The sequence below is a fragment of the Piliocolobus tephrosceles genome, chromosome 16, assembly GCF_002776525.5.
Source record: "Piliocolobus tephrosceles isolate RC106 chromosome 16, ASM277652v3, whole genome shotgun sequence".
NCBI classification, from domain to species: Eukaryota; Metazoa; Chordata; class Mammalia; order Primates; family Cercopithecidae; genus Piliocolobus; species Piliocolobus tephrosceles.
In genome coordinates this window covers 57703809-57717634 of record NC_045449.1, presented here as the reverse complement: position 1 = coordinate 57717634, position 13826 = coordinate 57703809, and the positions used below count along the sequence as shown (strand labels likewise).

The window sequence follows — 13826 nt, the reverse complement described above, 5'->3', positions numbered from 1 at the left end:
AACATTGTGAATGTAAAATATACCACTGAAGTGTGCAATTTCAAACAGTTAATTTTATTACATAAATCTCACCTCAATTTAAAAAAAATAGCCAGGTGTGGTGTATACCTACTCAGTTATTCAGGAACTATCTCTTGAGCCCAGGAGTTTGAGGCCAGCCTGGGCAACCTAGCAAAACCCTGTCTTAAAAAAATAAAAATTTTAAAATAAAAAGATAAATTGAGGCCAGGTATGGTGGCTCACACCCGTAATCCCAGCGCTTTGGGAGGCCGAAGCAGGAGGATCATGAGGTCAGGAGATTGAGACCACCCTGGCTAACATGGTGAAACCCTGTCTCTACTAAATATACAAAAAAATTAGCCAGGCGCAGTGGTGGGCGCCTGTAGTCCCAGCTACTCGGGAGGCTGAGGCAAGAGAATGGCGTGAACCTGGGAGGTGGAGCTTACAGTGAGCCGAGATTGCGCCACTGCACTCCAGCCTGGGCAACAGAGCGAGACTCTGTCTCAAAAAAAAAAAAAAAAGATAAACTGAGAGAGAGAAAGATCCTGCCTTGGTAGAGTTTATATTTTAGTGGGTGAGCCACATCAGACAGTAAATCAGCACACACTTAAGTAAGTAATGACATACTGTGATAATCACTTGGTGGGAAGTAGGGTATGAGAGAACAGAGAGGCTGTGAGATGGGAAGGGGACTGGTAGTTTGAAAAACTGCAAGGAGACCATCTGGGCCAATGCTTGGAGAGCCAAAGGCAGTGATTTAAAATGAACCCAAGGAGGTAAGCAGGGGCCAGGTCCTGCAGAGCCTTAAATGTCACAGGAGGGAGTGTGACATTCAATCTAAGAGCAATGGGGAGCTGGGGAGGGTTTTAAACAAGGGATTAACAGGAACTGAGTTATATTTAACCGTTTCATCTGCTTTATTATTATTATTGAGACAGTGTCTCACTCTGTCACCCAGGCTGGAGAGCAGTGGCACAATCTCAGTTCACTGCAACCTCTGCCTCTTGGGTTCAAGCGATTCTCATGCCTCAGCCTCCTGAGTAGCTGGGATTACAGGTGTGTGCCACCACGACCAGCTAATTTTTGTATTTTTAGTAGAGACAGAGTTTCACCATTTTGGCCAGACTGGTCTCGAACTCCTGACCTCAAGTGATCCACCCACCTTGCCCCCTCCAAGTGCTGGGATTACAGGTGTAAGCCACTCTGCCCAGCTGATCTGCTTTTAAATGCACTTATTAGCTTGCCCCTTTTCTAGGGTAGAAAAAGCTTGTATGTTTTCTGATACAACCCACTCTGTAAAGTGGGTCACACCAGAACTACCTGGGAAGCTTATTTTTCAAATACAATACTAAGAGCCATTGGATTGGAGGGGGAGCTGGTGGAGATATTTTGGAGTAGCTTCCCAGAGGACTCTGATTCTCCACTGCCCCTATCACTTTGAGAATTACTGTTGTTCTAGAAGCTTAAAAAGGATTGAAATGTATATTAGTTGCCTTATCATGAACTCTTAACCCACTTTACAGGGATGGGGGGGGCCATGATTCAGTGACTTTAACAATTCCAGTGACCAGTCCCCAGACTGACAGGTTATCACTCCTGGGGCAATAGAGTGGTATCTCTGAGAAGTCCAGGAGGTAAGAAAGCAGCAGCAGTGGGGTTTATCACTAGAGACAGACAGGAGGAGAACTAATTTCTAAAAAGCGTTGGAAAACTATACTATAAAAAATATCTGGGGTGCTATGATGCAAGGAAGGAAGCATTACTTGGTTGGGGCTGAAAAAAATAAAGCAATTATAGTAAAGAAAAAAAAAAGTCTAGATCCTGGCTTCTTGACAGTATGGTCTGAGAAGCAACAGCATCGCTGGCAGCTTGTTAGAAATGTAGAATCCTGGGGCCTGCCACAATCTGCATTTTTAATAAGAGCCTCGGGTGTTTTTTATGTGCTCATTAGGGTTTAAGCAGCACTGGTCCGTATTACGGTGAGGAGACCCGGACCGTCAGACGGTAGGCTCCCTGGCACAGCTGAAGCACTTTTGAATACTTTGATACCGCACAGTGTATCTGAAAAGATACTGCATTTTTGAAAATTAAATGCTATAAATACTAGAGAAAGACCTCTTTTTAAACTGTGGGGACGTTTCTCATAAGCCAAACTTCTTTTGACTAGAAGCATTTGCTGGGGAGTAAAGTACCAGGCTTCCTTATAGTGAGGCAGAGCCACGTTAAAAATGTGCTGTAAGAATTCAGCCTTGGCCAAGTCGACCGTTCACCAGCTGGGTCAAGTCTGGAGCCTCCTAGGTCCCTTGGCAGTTCCGAGCTACAGGAAGTTGAGTTGGCTGCTGTTCTGCCCCAGAGAGGAGCTGAGTCTTTTTTTTTTTTTTTGAGGAGTTTCACTCTTGCCGCCCAGGCTGGAGTGCAGTGGGGACATCTGGGCTCATTGCAACCTCTGTCTCCCGGGTTCAAGCGATTCTCCTGCTTCAGCCTCCCGAATAACTGGGATTACAGGCGCCAGCCACCACTCTCGGCTAATTTTTGTATTTTTAGTAGAGACGGGGTTTTCACCATGTTGGCCAGGCTGGTCTCGGACTTCTGACGTCAGGTGGTCCACCCGCCTCAACCTCCCAAAGTGCTGGGATTACAGGCGTGAGCCACCGCTACCGACTCTGAGTTGAATCTTTAATGTGGAAGATGCAGAAAGGAGACTTGACAAAACTATTTTCGGTGAGTGTGGCTGGGGAATTCGGTGAGGGTGCTACACCTGGAAAGAGTAGTAGCAACTGCTCATTCACTGTGAAGCCTCAAAGTGACCTTAGACCTCTGACCCCGCGCCTCACTCGGCGCTTTCGCGCGCAGCTTCCGCTCCCGCCCCTCCGGCGAAGGGCGGGGCCAAAGGTGGTGGGTGGGGCTCTGAGGTCGGCGGTTAGGGGCGGTGCCTGCTGGGGGCGGGTCTCGCGAGGGGCGGGATTCGAGGAGGCACTCGAGCATTGGGCACCAGGTAGAGGCGGGGCCTAGTGCTGGGCTGGGTTGGGCGGGGCAGGGAGTTCGTAACCGCCTCTGGGTAACTCGACTCTGGCGGCCAAACCTCCGGAGGCCGGGGGCGGCAGGCGGGCCCGCAGCAGATCCTGGATCCGGAATATCCCGCGCAGGAGCGGAATCTGTCCCGAACCGGGTCTGTGAGGAACTCGCGAACTTGGATTAGGAAATCCCGGAGCCCGGATCGACAAATCCCGGAACCCGGAATTAAGATCGCCAAGTCCCGGATCGCGGAGTACAGAGCGTGGAGTGGACTCGACGCGTAGCCCGGAGTCTGGATCGCGGCACCGCGGGACGGGACGGAGCGATGTCGGGCCGAGGCGCGGGCGGGTTCCCGCTGCCCCCGCTGAGCCCTGGCGGCGGCGCCGTGGCCGCGGCCCTGGGAGCGCCTCCTCCCCCCGCGGGACCCGGCATGCTGCCCGGACCGGCGCTCCGGGGACCGGGTCCGGCTGGAGGCGTGGGGGGCCCCGGGGCCGCCGCCTTCCGCCCCATGGGCCCCGCGGGCCCCGCGGCGCAGTACCAGGTGAGCCGGGAGGACGCGAGCGGACGGGGGCGTGCGGCGCCGCGAGGGCGCCCGGGCCGGGGGTGAGGGGGCCTCGAGCGAGGGCCCTGGGGAATGCATGAGGAACTCCGGGAGACGGTGGAGGGCGGGCCAGGACCCTCGGGCTGCGGCGGGTGGCGGTGGAGGAGTGGGGAAGGGGGAGTGAGTCCTGCAGCGGAGGGTTGGAACCAGCTGGGAGGCCTGGGGGCTTCCGCGGCACAGGGATTCCGAGTGACTGGGAGACGGAGGAGTTTGGGGAACCAGTGAATTGTGGGCGGGTGGGTTGAGAAGTCTAGGGTAGGAGGGCTGGAAAGTGATGAGAAAGTTTGGGAAAGGGCCCTCGCTGAGAAACCGGGGTTACCCTGCATCGGCCTTGGTCCCACTCCAAGTCTGCCCTGGTTTTTCTGGTTGGGAACTGGCCGAGCTCTAGCGTGTCTGAGATGGCTCCCGGCTGCTAATGAGGAGGAAGGAGCCTGGCTTCCCACGGGCACGGGACGCTGAGACTAGGGCCAGGGGATTCCAGCTTGTGCACGGGCGGACTTTACGCCGGAGGCAGGGCCAGGCGCCTTCGCTGGGGAGGACTCCAGCTTAGACCAGAGACGGTGGTGGCCAGGCTTGAGGGGAGGCCCAGCCTAGTCACAGGCCGGCTCTCTTCTGGGCTTTCTGCCTCCTGTCATCGTGTCGGGTAGTTGATTAGTCTGGACGTGCAGAGTGGAACCCTGCTGGTCTGGGGCCCGAGGAGTCTGCGAGAGTTGCTTCAAAGAGTGCTGTCCTGACCCCTTTGGGGTTTTGAGAGCTGCTCAGGTTTCAGCTTCAAAAGCCCTTGCAAGGCAGCGACTTCTGCTCAGTGTGTGAGGACCTCAGCCTGACCCTGCCGGTCCCCTAGTCTGCTGTTCAGGTTGCACCAGCAGGCTTGGAAACTGTGCCCATCTGCCTTCTCACCCCCTCTGCATTTTTATTTGGCCTTCAGGTTCTAACTCCGCCACATCCGAAGCCATGTGCCCCAGCATTTGACACTGGCTTCTTGCTCATCTCCCAGGGTCTGCTGTGGGCTTCCTCTGTTTTCAACTCATGTCTCCAGGCGGAGGTCCTTAGGGATCCTCGTGGAGTATACACAGCCTACCTGCCCCCCGGGCCTCACATCTAAGGAGATGGCTTAACTAGGGACAGTGACTGGATTTTTTTTCCTTCTTACTCCTCGTTCTTCCTCCTTTCTCAAGAGAAAACAGAGTCTGGATATGGGCAGAGACAGACCTGGTCCCAGGGACTCCAGCTGGGGCTCATCTTTCCCACCCTACTCTCCCCCTTGGGGATTCATGGGCCCAGGGTGTTGCTGAGGGCTCTCTGCATCAGTCATTGTAGCCCTTGGGCCTGCCCACTGAGACCTGGCCTGGGCACCATCTGTGGGCCTTTGGCCTTGGAAGGACCTGGAACAGACAAGCCGCTCCAGTTGCTTCGGCATGCAAAAAGTCATAGGAAATGTGCCCTTGAGACAGCCCCTAAGAGAATGGATTCCACATGTTTGGTGGGGGGTGGCCTTGGGCCTGTGGCAAGGCCAAGCTGACTGGCTGGTTAGGCCTGGGCTGCTAGCTGCGGGGAAGTAGGAGATGGCCCTGAGTCTGGGTTTCCCATCCCACTAGCTTTCCTCCTCCTGGCAGGAGAGGTAGATGGGACAGAGAACCCAGCCAGCTAACTTTGGCTGATTTTGAAGAGGATCCTACTTGCCCTCTTTCCAAGTCCAGTTGTATGACTTCCAGGAGAAGGGACTTGATATCTGGAAAACAGAGGGGTTCCTGTCTGTTAGGGCTCATGAGATGTGCTGGAAAAGCGAGAATTTGAGGCCCAAGCTGAACAAATAGTTGAAAGAAGGGAAGTGATGACCTCCCTTCCTCCAGAGGGTGGTTCTGGCTGTGGATCACAGTTAACAGAGGAACGTAAAAAAAAAAAAAAAAAAAAAAAAAACCCTCCAGGGCAGGATGTGGTGGCTCACACCTATAATCCTAGCACTTTGGGAGGCCCAGACAGGATTACTTGAGACCAGGAGTTCAAGACCAGCCTAGGCAACATAGTGAGACCATCATTTCTCAAAAAAAAAAAATTTTTAGCCAAGCTTGGTGGTGTGCGTTTATGGTCCCAGCTACTCGGGATGCTGTGGCAGGAGGATTGCCTGAGTCCAGGAGTTCAAGGCTGCATTGAGCTATGATCCTGCCACTGCACTCCAGCCTGGGAAACAAAATAACAAAAACCTCAGATTTCTGGGTTCACTCCAGAGAGTTCAAAAAGTTCAAAATCTTTTTTTTTTTTTTTTGAGACGGAGTCTCGCTCTGTTGCCCAGGCTGGAGTGCAGTGGCACCATCTCAGCTCACTGCAACCTCCGCCTCCCAGGTTCAAGCAATTCTCTGCCTCAGCCTCCTGAGTAGCTGGGACTACAGGCGCCGCCAGCATGCCCGGCTAATTTTTTTTATGTTTTCAGTAGAGACGGGGTTTCACTGTCTTAGCCAGGATGGTCTTGAACTCCTGACTTTGTGATCCACCTGCCTTGGCCTCCCAAAGTGCTGGGATTATAGGTGTGAGCCACCACGCCCTGCCTCAAAATCCTTTTTACTCATGGGAGAGTGGTGGTATGTTCCTCAACTGAGGCCCTCAGGCCCAGGTTCCAGAGCATCAGGGCCACATTTGGGGCAGGGCAAAGCATGCTCACTGGAGCCCTGGATTCCTCATCTGGGGTTCAGGGGATTGATCCAGGCCTACCTGATCCTGTTGCAGGCAGGGAGTTAGGGAGGCTCAGAGTTCTGGACTGTTTTTTGTTTGTTTTTCCTAACTCCTGAGTTGTTTGTTTGTTTTTTTTTTTTTTGAAGGGGGAGGAGTTGCTAGTGCCTATAAGCCCAGGTATGGAGCTTGAGCTTGGCAAAGCTCAGCTGGGACTTGAACTGTTAGCAGCCTTCCCCTGGGGTCCTGAGTGAGGGAAGCCTGGCGCAGATGTCTAGGTGGAGCCTATTCCAGGCCCTGCCTGTGCGGCCTTGTCTTGGGACTTCCTGTTACCGGAGCACCTGCCCAGGAGGGATGGGTGGTGCTGCAGGTTCTGTGAACGCTGCAGCGGGGAGCTTCCTGGGGACCATAGGGCCCTCGCTCACACTCTGCAGGACCCAGTGCTTCAGTTCTTCCCTTTGTCTCAGGCACTAGGAAAAACTAAAGTCTGGGATGTCTGGGCCTGGGCTTACAGCTGTAGCCACACTCAGTTTTTTTCTATAATATCAGGCCAGAGAAAGAACAATCCTTAAGGCAGAGAAAGAGGTTGTCTTTTGCCTTTCAACAGCTCTGATTAATCTCTTCCTGATGGAGAGAGACTTTGGCAGGACTCCCAAAGCCCCAGAGCCCCCCACTTTGAGGTTTTTATTCTCCCAAACACCTCCCTCCCACCCTGCTCCTCCTCTCCCCATCCTCACGTCTGTGGGTCATGTTTCTTTCCATCTCTGCATCTGGTCAAGAATCTGACCCTCTGTTTTGGGAACATGGGTTTAGTGCAGGATGAAGAGGCTGGGGAAGAATCTCATCTCCATGATGCCGGGGTGGGGGAGGGTCCTTTGATTTGGTACAAGTCTCCACCCTGCTGGGCTTGGTTGGCTGGTTGTGCTTGTTGCATAATCTGGGCCCTGGGGCCAGCCCTGTGAAGCTGCCAGGGACAGTGTGTGCGAGGCAGAGCTGCCAAACAGGCCTTGCAGGCAGCAGCCATGGGGAGGGGGGTGGGGGTGGAGGTGACTCCCAGATGGGCTTCACAGAAATGTCGGGGAGCAAGGCTTCAAGTGGGAAATCCTTCTGTAGGCATCTCAAGAAGCTATTTCTATCTCCCACTTTCCTGCTGCTCAGCCTAGGCCTCTGATCCTTGCCTCCCAGGATAATCTTAGCCCCCTTCTTCAGCTTGGGATTGCCAGGGCTACATGGAGCCAGAGCCAGTCCTGGCTGCCAGGTGGTGCCTGGACCACGGGCAGAGTCCAGGTGCCAGCTGCTGTCTTTCCCACAGGCCACCCAGGAGCCATGGCTTCCCTTCTGGGGTCTTCTGGCATAGGGGCAGTAGTTGGGCAGTAAGGAGGTGAGAAGAGGGTCCAGTTCTGGGCTGTGGGTAGGGGCTATATGGTACCAGACTACAGGGTACAGGGTCCCGGTACCCTGTCCGAGGCCACCCTCACCAGCTGGTACACGTTCCAAGTCATCCTGCTCACCTGGGGTGCTGCTGCCTACCAGACCCCTTTCTCCCTCGGCCACAGAGGATGGGGATTGGGGCTCTGCACCATTGGCCTGCTCATGATATAGTATACCCCTCTGCCTGGCAGTGACACTGCCCCCGTGCCTCTCAGCCATGCTTCTCCCTCATCGTGGGGGAAAGAGGAGGGCAAGGCTTGGCGGGACTGTCTGAGAGAACAGGGACTGGCTGGGGCTCCCGCAGGCCCTTCCCTCTGCAGGCAGGACCCTCCTCCCAGCCCAGGCTCTGGCACACCTCATTCGCTGGCATGGCTGCCAGGGTGGTTGCAGGGGGCGGGGCAGGTGTGGTTTACACTCTTCGCTCAGGCGCCCGCTCCCCTTTGTTCCTGGGGCTCCAGCAGGGCTCTGGCGTGCTGCTCAGGCCCAACCTGGCTGACGAGAGGGATGGAGGGCATAGGCTATGGGCCCCAGAGGGCCCTGCCCCTGACCTATGCACCCCCATTGGCTCACTTCCCCCAGCGACCTGGCATGTCACCAGGGAACCGGATGCCCATGGCCGGCTTGCAGGTGGGACCCCCTGCTGGCTCCCCATTTGGTGCAGCAGCTCCGCTTCGACCTGGCATGCCACCCACCATGATGGATCCATTCCGAAAACGCCTGCTTGTGCCCCAGGCGCAGCCTCCCATGCCTGCCCAGCGCCGGGGGTAAGAGCATCCTGCTTCTTCCATTCTGCCTAACTCAGCTTTGGTGGTAGCAGAGGGTTTCCTTCTATCTTAAGAGCTTTGGTGTCTGAGGAAGATTCCAGGCTCTCCTGGGGGAGAGGGTCCTGGAGACTGGAGGGGCGTTGCGGGGGTGAGTGTCCTTTTTTGGACCATTGATCTCTTAAGTGGGTTTCTGAACTCCCCAGGTTAAAGAGGAGGAAGATGGCAGATAAAGTTCTACCTCAGCGAGTAAGTGTTAAGAGGACGCCTGGGAGGCCTGCCCAGTGGCCACCTCGGGGTGGGCATCCATCTCCCTCAACCCTGGGCTGCGGGAGGAAGGGAGGAAAGAGCCAGGCTTTGGCTGAAGCAAGCTGATGAGCTTCTGCTACCTTCCTCCAGATCCGGGAGCTTGTCCCAGAGTCTCAGGCATACATGGATCTCTTGGCTTTTGAGCGGAAGCTGGACCAGACCATTGCTCGCAAGCGGATGGAGATCCAGGAGGCCATCAAAAAGCCTCTGACAGTATGTGTGACCTTGACCACCTCTAGCCTTCCCAGGATTCCTTGCCCTCCACCTCCTTGTTTTCCAGGGGCCAAGCAAGTTGGGCTAGAGCTGGGTTTTTCACATGCAGGATGCAGCCCACTAGTAGAGTACGAACTCAATTGAATGTGTTGGGGCCAGTATGTTTTAAATTAACATATGACAGTAGAAAATCTAAAAATACTTCACAGTAGTACTTACCATAGTAGTTAGTTAAGGTATTCTTTCATGACATTTTTGTTTCCGATAAATAGATATGCAGACCTTGGGTCATAACTGAAAAATGTAAATATTATGGGTCGTGGTCAAAAGTATGAAAACCACTAGAGGATAAAGGTAGTTCCTTTCTCCTTCCCCTTCCCCATCCATAGAGAGTATTTTCTTTTTTCTTTTTCTTTTTTTTTTTTTTTTTTTTGAGATAGAGTCTCACTCTTTCACCCAGGCTGGAGTGCAGTGGTGCGATCTCGGCTCACTGCAACCTTCACATCCCAGGTTCAAGCAATTCTCCTTGCCTCAGCCTCCTGAGTAACTAGCATTACAGACGCCCATCACCATGCCTGGCTAATTTTTGTATTTTTAGTATCACCATGGTGCCCAGGCTGGTCTCAAACTCCTGACTGCCCCGGCCTCCCAAAGTGCTAAGATGACAGAGCCACTGCACCCAGCTGAGAAACTTCCTTAATAATAATCTAGAACAGTCCCGAGTGGTGAAGGCTTTCCAGGAGACTAGGATATTTTGGGGCCGTGATGGGTGTTCGGGTTTCATGTAAGATGTGAGCCAGAGGCCTCCGCTTTACCATTGCACCAGTCCCACTGTGCTGGCGTTGTTGGTGATGCATCTCAAAAATGGTGAGTTCTGGCCGCGTGTGGCGGCTCACGTCTGTAATCTCAGCACTTTAGGGGGCCGAAGTGGGCAGATCACCTGAGGTCAGGAGTTCGAGACCAGCCTAGCCAACATATTGAAACACTGTCTTTACTAAAAACACAAAAAATTAGCTGGGCATGGTGGCGTGCACCTGTAGTCCCAGCTACTCGGGAGGCTGAGGCAAGAGAATTGCTTGAACCCAGGAGTCAGAGGTTGCAAGTGAGCTGAGATCACACCACTGCACTCCAGCCTGGGTGACAGAGTGAGACCATGTCCTGAAAAAAAAAAAGGCTGGGACTGGGACTTACTACTTCTGATTCCCAGTGCCTGACAAGGTGCCTGGCTGGCCCATGGTGCTCAGTTTTGATTGTTGAATGTTCATATCAGAAGATGGCATAGCAGTGTCCCAACGTCTTGGTCCACCTCCAGTTGATTGTCTCTCTCTCTTTAGCAAAAGCGAAAGCTTCGGATCTACATTTCCAATACGTTCAGTCCCAGCAAGGTGGAAGGTGATAGTGCAGGAACTGCAGGGACCCCTGGGGGAACCCCAGCAGGGGACAAGGTGGCTTCCTGGGAACTCCGAGTGGAAGGAAAACTGCTGGATGATGTGAGTTGGGGAGGGAGGTATCTGGAGGGAAGGAGGCCTGTGTGGGTTTAAGACTGGGACCAAAGAGTTTGAGACTAGCCTGAGCAGCAGAGCCAGACCCTGTCTCTACAAAAAATTTAAAAATTAGCTGGGTGTGGTGGCATGCATCTATAGTCCCAGCTACTGGTAAGGCTGACGCAGGAGGATGGCTTGAGCCCAGGAGGTCGAGCTTCAGTGAATTATGATCACACCACTGCACTTTAGCCTGGGTGACAGAGTGAGATTGCGTCTCAAAAAAAAAAAAAGACTGGGCCAGACACTTGGGCGCTCCCAGAGAAGTCCTGCCATAGAGAGGGGGCACTGCTTCAAGCCCATTGTAGGTTGATTTGCGTGATTATTACAATGTTCCTGCAGATGGCAGTCGAGTGTCTCCAGGAAGTCCCTCGTGGGCTGCAAGAGGGCGCCATTTCCCTTCCTCCAGTCTGCCCAGAGTCCTGCTTCCATTCTTCAGGGCCCCAGGAATCTTCAGTACCCTGAGCTCCAGGGCTGAAATGGGGCTTCTCGTTCTTGGGATTTAGCATAGCTTGAGATTTGAGAGCTCAGCAGCACCATCTCACACCCCTTTCCATCTCCAGCCTAGCAAACAGAAGAGGAAGTTTTCTTCATTCTTTAAGAGCCTCGTCATTGAGCTGGACAAGGAGCTGTATGGGCCTGACAACCACCTGGTGGAGGTGAGAGTGGGCCTGGGGCAGAGGCAGGCTGACATGCAGGTTTGGCAGGGAAATGGCCTCAGGGCCCTTGGGAGGCCCTGTGTTCACACCCATCCCCTTGGTGATAAGCCATGTTCCCCTCCCTGCCAGTGGCACCGGATGCCTACCACCCAGGAGACAGATGGCTTCCAGGTAAAACGGCCTGGAGACCTCAACGTCAAGTGCACCCTCCTGCTCATGCTGGATCATCAGGTGACAGAGGCCCTGGGGTCATTTCTGCGGCCACAGGGACCCCTCAGGAGGGGATTTGGTTCCTATAAACCCTTCCTGTCCCTGCCCTATTTTCCCGATTTTACTGCAAGAACCCGTCCTGACTCGCCTCCATCCAACTCTAGCCTCCCCAGTACAAATTGGACCCCCGATTGGCAAGGCTGCTGGGAGTGCACACGCAGACGAGGGCCGCCATCATGCAGGCCCTGTGGCTTTACATCAAGCACAACCAGCTACAGGATGGGCACGAACGGGAATACATCAACTGCAACCGTTACTTCCGCCAGGTTAGCCAGATGCCAGCCCCCCTGTTCTCTCAGCCCTTGCCTTGCCTGCTGGGCTACTCCTTGGCCACAGCCTCCAGACTGCTGCCCTCACTGGTCCTGGAATGGTCCACTCCCCTGTGCCCACAAGGCAACGCTGAGCCTTTGGTATTTCCTCCAGATCTTCAGTTGTGGCCGACTCCGTTTCTCTGAGATTCCCATGAAGCTGGCGGGGTTGCTGCAGCATCCGGACCCCATTGTCATCAACCATGTCATTAGGTAAATGCAAGGAGGGGGACAGGAAGGCTCTTTTAAGAGCAGATTCACCCTTGGCTTGAACTGAAGCCAAAGAGAGCATCAGGTTCCTTGCTCCCTGAGTATGTGCAGAGAATGGGCCCTAGCTTTGGCCCAGGGGGGCAGGATGAAGACAGCTATGTGCCTTCGCTCCCCATGTGCTGCCTGCAGTGTGGACCCTAACGACCAGAAGAAGACAGCCTGTTATGACATTGATGTGGAGGTGGACGATCCACTGAAGGCCCAGATGAGCAATTTTCTGGCCTCTACCACCAATCAGCAGGAGATCGCGTCCCTTGATGTCAAGGTGGGCCCTCTGGCTCCACAGCTTCCTCTGGGGCCCAGGATTGGAGTGGGCTGGATCTGTCCAGCATTTCCATACATGTAGCACCTGGGGGATGGGATGGGAACTCTGGCTCAGTCATTTGCATTTAAGCTTTGGGGGCAGAGTCTGATACATGTACCCTCTCCAGATCCATGAGACCATTGAGTCCATCAACCAGCTGAAGACCCAGAGAGATTTCATGCTCAGTTTTAGCACCGACCCCCAGGACTTCATCCAGGAATGGCTCCGTTCCCAGCGCCGAGACCTCAAGGTGTAGTCCTCTTTCCCGAGGGGATTCCTTTGTAAAGCTCTGGGTGATTTTTACCCACAGCAGTTCCCAGGGTGGGTTGGCCCAGGGCTGGGGATTATGCTATGGCTTTCCTCCTGGCTCTTTGCAGATCATCACTGATGTGATTGGAAATCCTGAGGAGGAGAGACGAGCTGCTTTCTACCACCAGCCCTGGGCCCAGGAAGCAGTAGGCAGGCACATCTTTGCCAAGGTGAGGCTCTGCCCTGTTTTCCCTCCTTTGGCCCTGAGTAGTAAAGGCCTGAGCCACTTGGTCTCTCCCTTTTCCAGGTGCAGCAGAGAAGGCAGGAACTGGAACAGGTGCTGGGAATTCGCCTGACCTAACTGCTCAGGGATCTCTTTCTTCCCAGCCCTAGAGCCTAGAGGGAGACCACCCTCTGGGTCCTTGCTGGGGCCGCAGACACGTAGGCTGGGGTGAGGAGTGTCTGCTGTCACTCTCTACTCCCCAGCTTTAGTTTTATACATGTAGTGATAGGATTCCTTGTTGCTTGGTCCCCAAAGCCTTATACTTTTTGCATTGGCTTTAATTGGGTTCAGCAGAAGCCTCCTCTGCCCGCCCCTGCAGGCAGGCCCAAGTAGGACTGCTGGAGGCTGTGCTTTGACATTGTAACAGACATTTCCGAACCAAAGGCTGCTGGGTTTGCATGTTTACAGACTCCCCTCTTGGGCGAGGGTCAGAGCTGGCTGTGGGGAGCTGGGCTAGGAAGAGGAGGTGCAGCTCAGACTTCCTAGCCTTTCTAAACCAAAGTTCTTTGCCATTCCTACAAGCCCAGCCTTGCTGCTGGTTTTTTTCTTTCCTTTGGGTATTTGCACTATTTTGGGAGCAAGTTTTCTATGTGGGAGCCACTTTTTTTGTACAGGGGTTAAGTTGGGGGTTTTCAGGGAGCCCTGTTAGGTGCCTCCTTGTTTTCTTTCCTCAATCTATGCAAGCGGCTCTGGCCGCCATCATCTCCTGGGATGCCAGAGGGCTGCCTCTCCAGCGGCTTGGACCGGGGAGGGGACACTCCAGTTCTCTAGCATGGCCTGAGGTATGGGTGGGCGCATGTGGAGGCCAGGGTAAGGTGAATGGGGAGGCTGGGAGGACTGGTGTTGCCCTTTGGAGCTTGGTGAGGAGGGTGGGCCTAGGGCTTGGCGAGTGCCACTTCTGGCACTGGGATCCAAATAAATCCTTTTATCGATTGGTGGTGTCTG

The 13826-nt window shown here is 54.1% G+C and overlaps 1 protein-coding gene across 2 annotated transcripts; it reads left to right on the top strand.

Moving 5' to 3' along the window:
- The first annotated feature begins 2999 nt into the window (after window positions 1-2999).
- Window positions 3000-13816, top strand: SMARCD2 (SWI/SNF related, matrix associated, actin dependent regulator of chromatin, subfamily d, member 2). Of its 2 annotated transcripts, none has more exons than XM_023194000.1 (13): window positions 3000-3556; window positions 8294-8478; window positions 8682-8724; window positions 8875-8997; window positions 10332-10487; window positions 11102-11197; window positions 11327-11428; window positions 11572-11733; window positions 11891-11988; window positions 12175-12310; window positions 12477-12599; window positions 12727-12828; window positions 12906-13816. In XM_023194000.1, exons 1-13 carry the CDS (start codon window positions 3341-3343, stop codon window positions 12957-12959), a joined length of 1596 nt encoding a protein of 531 aa, XP_023049768.1. In that variant the 5' UTR covers window positions 3000-3340; the 3' UTR covers window positions 12960-13816. The 2 variants fall into 2 exon arrangements, with proteins under 2 accessions (XP_023049768.1, XP_023049769.1); XM_023194001.1 differs by lacking the exon at window positions 3000-3556 and adding an exon at window positions 6459-7377.
- The last annotated feature ends 10 nt before the right edge of the window (window positions 13817-13826 follow it).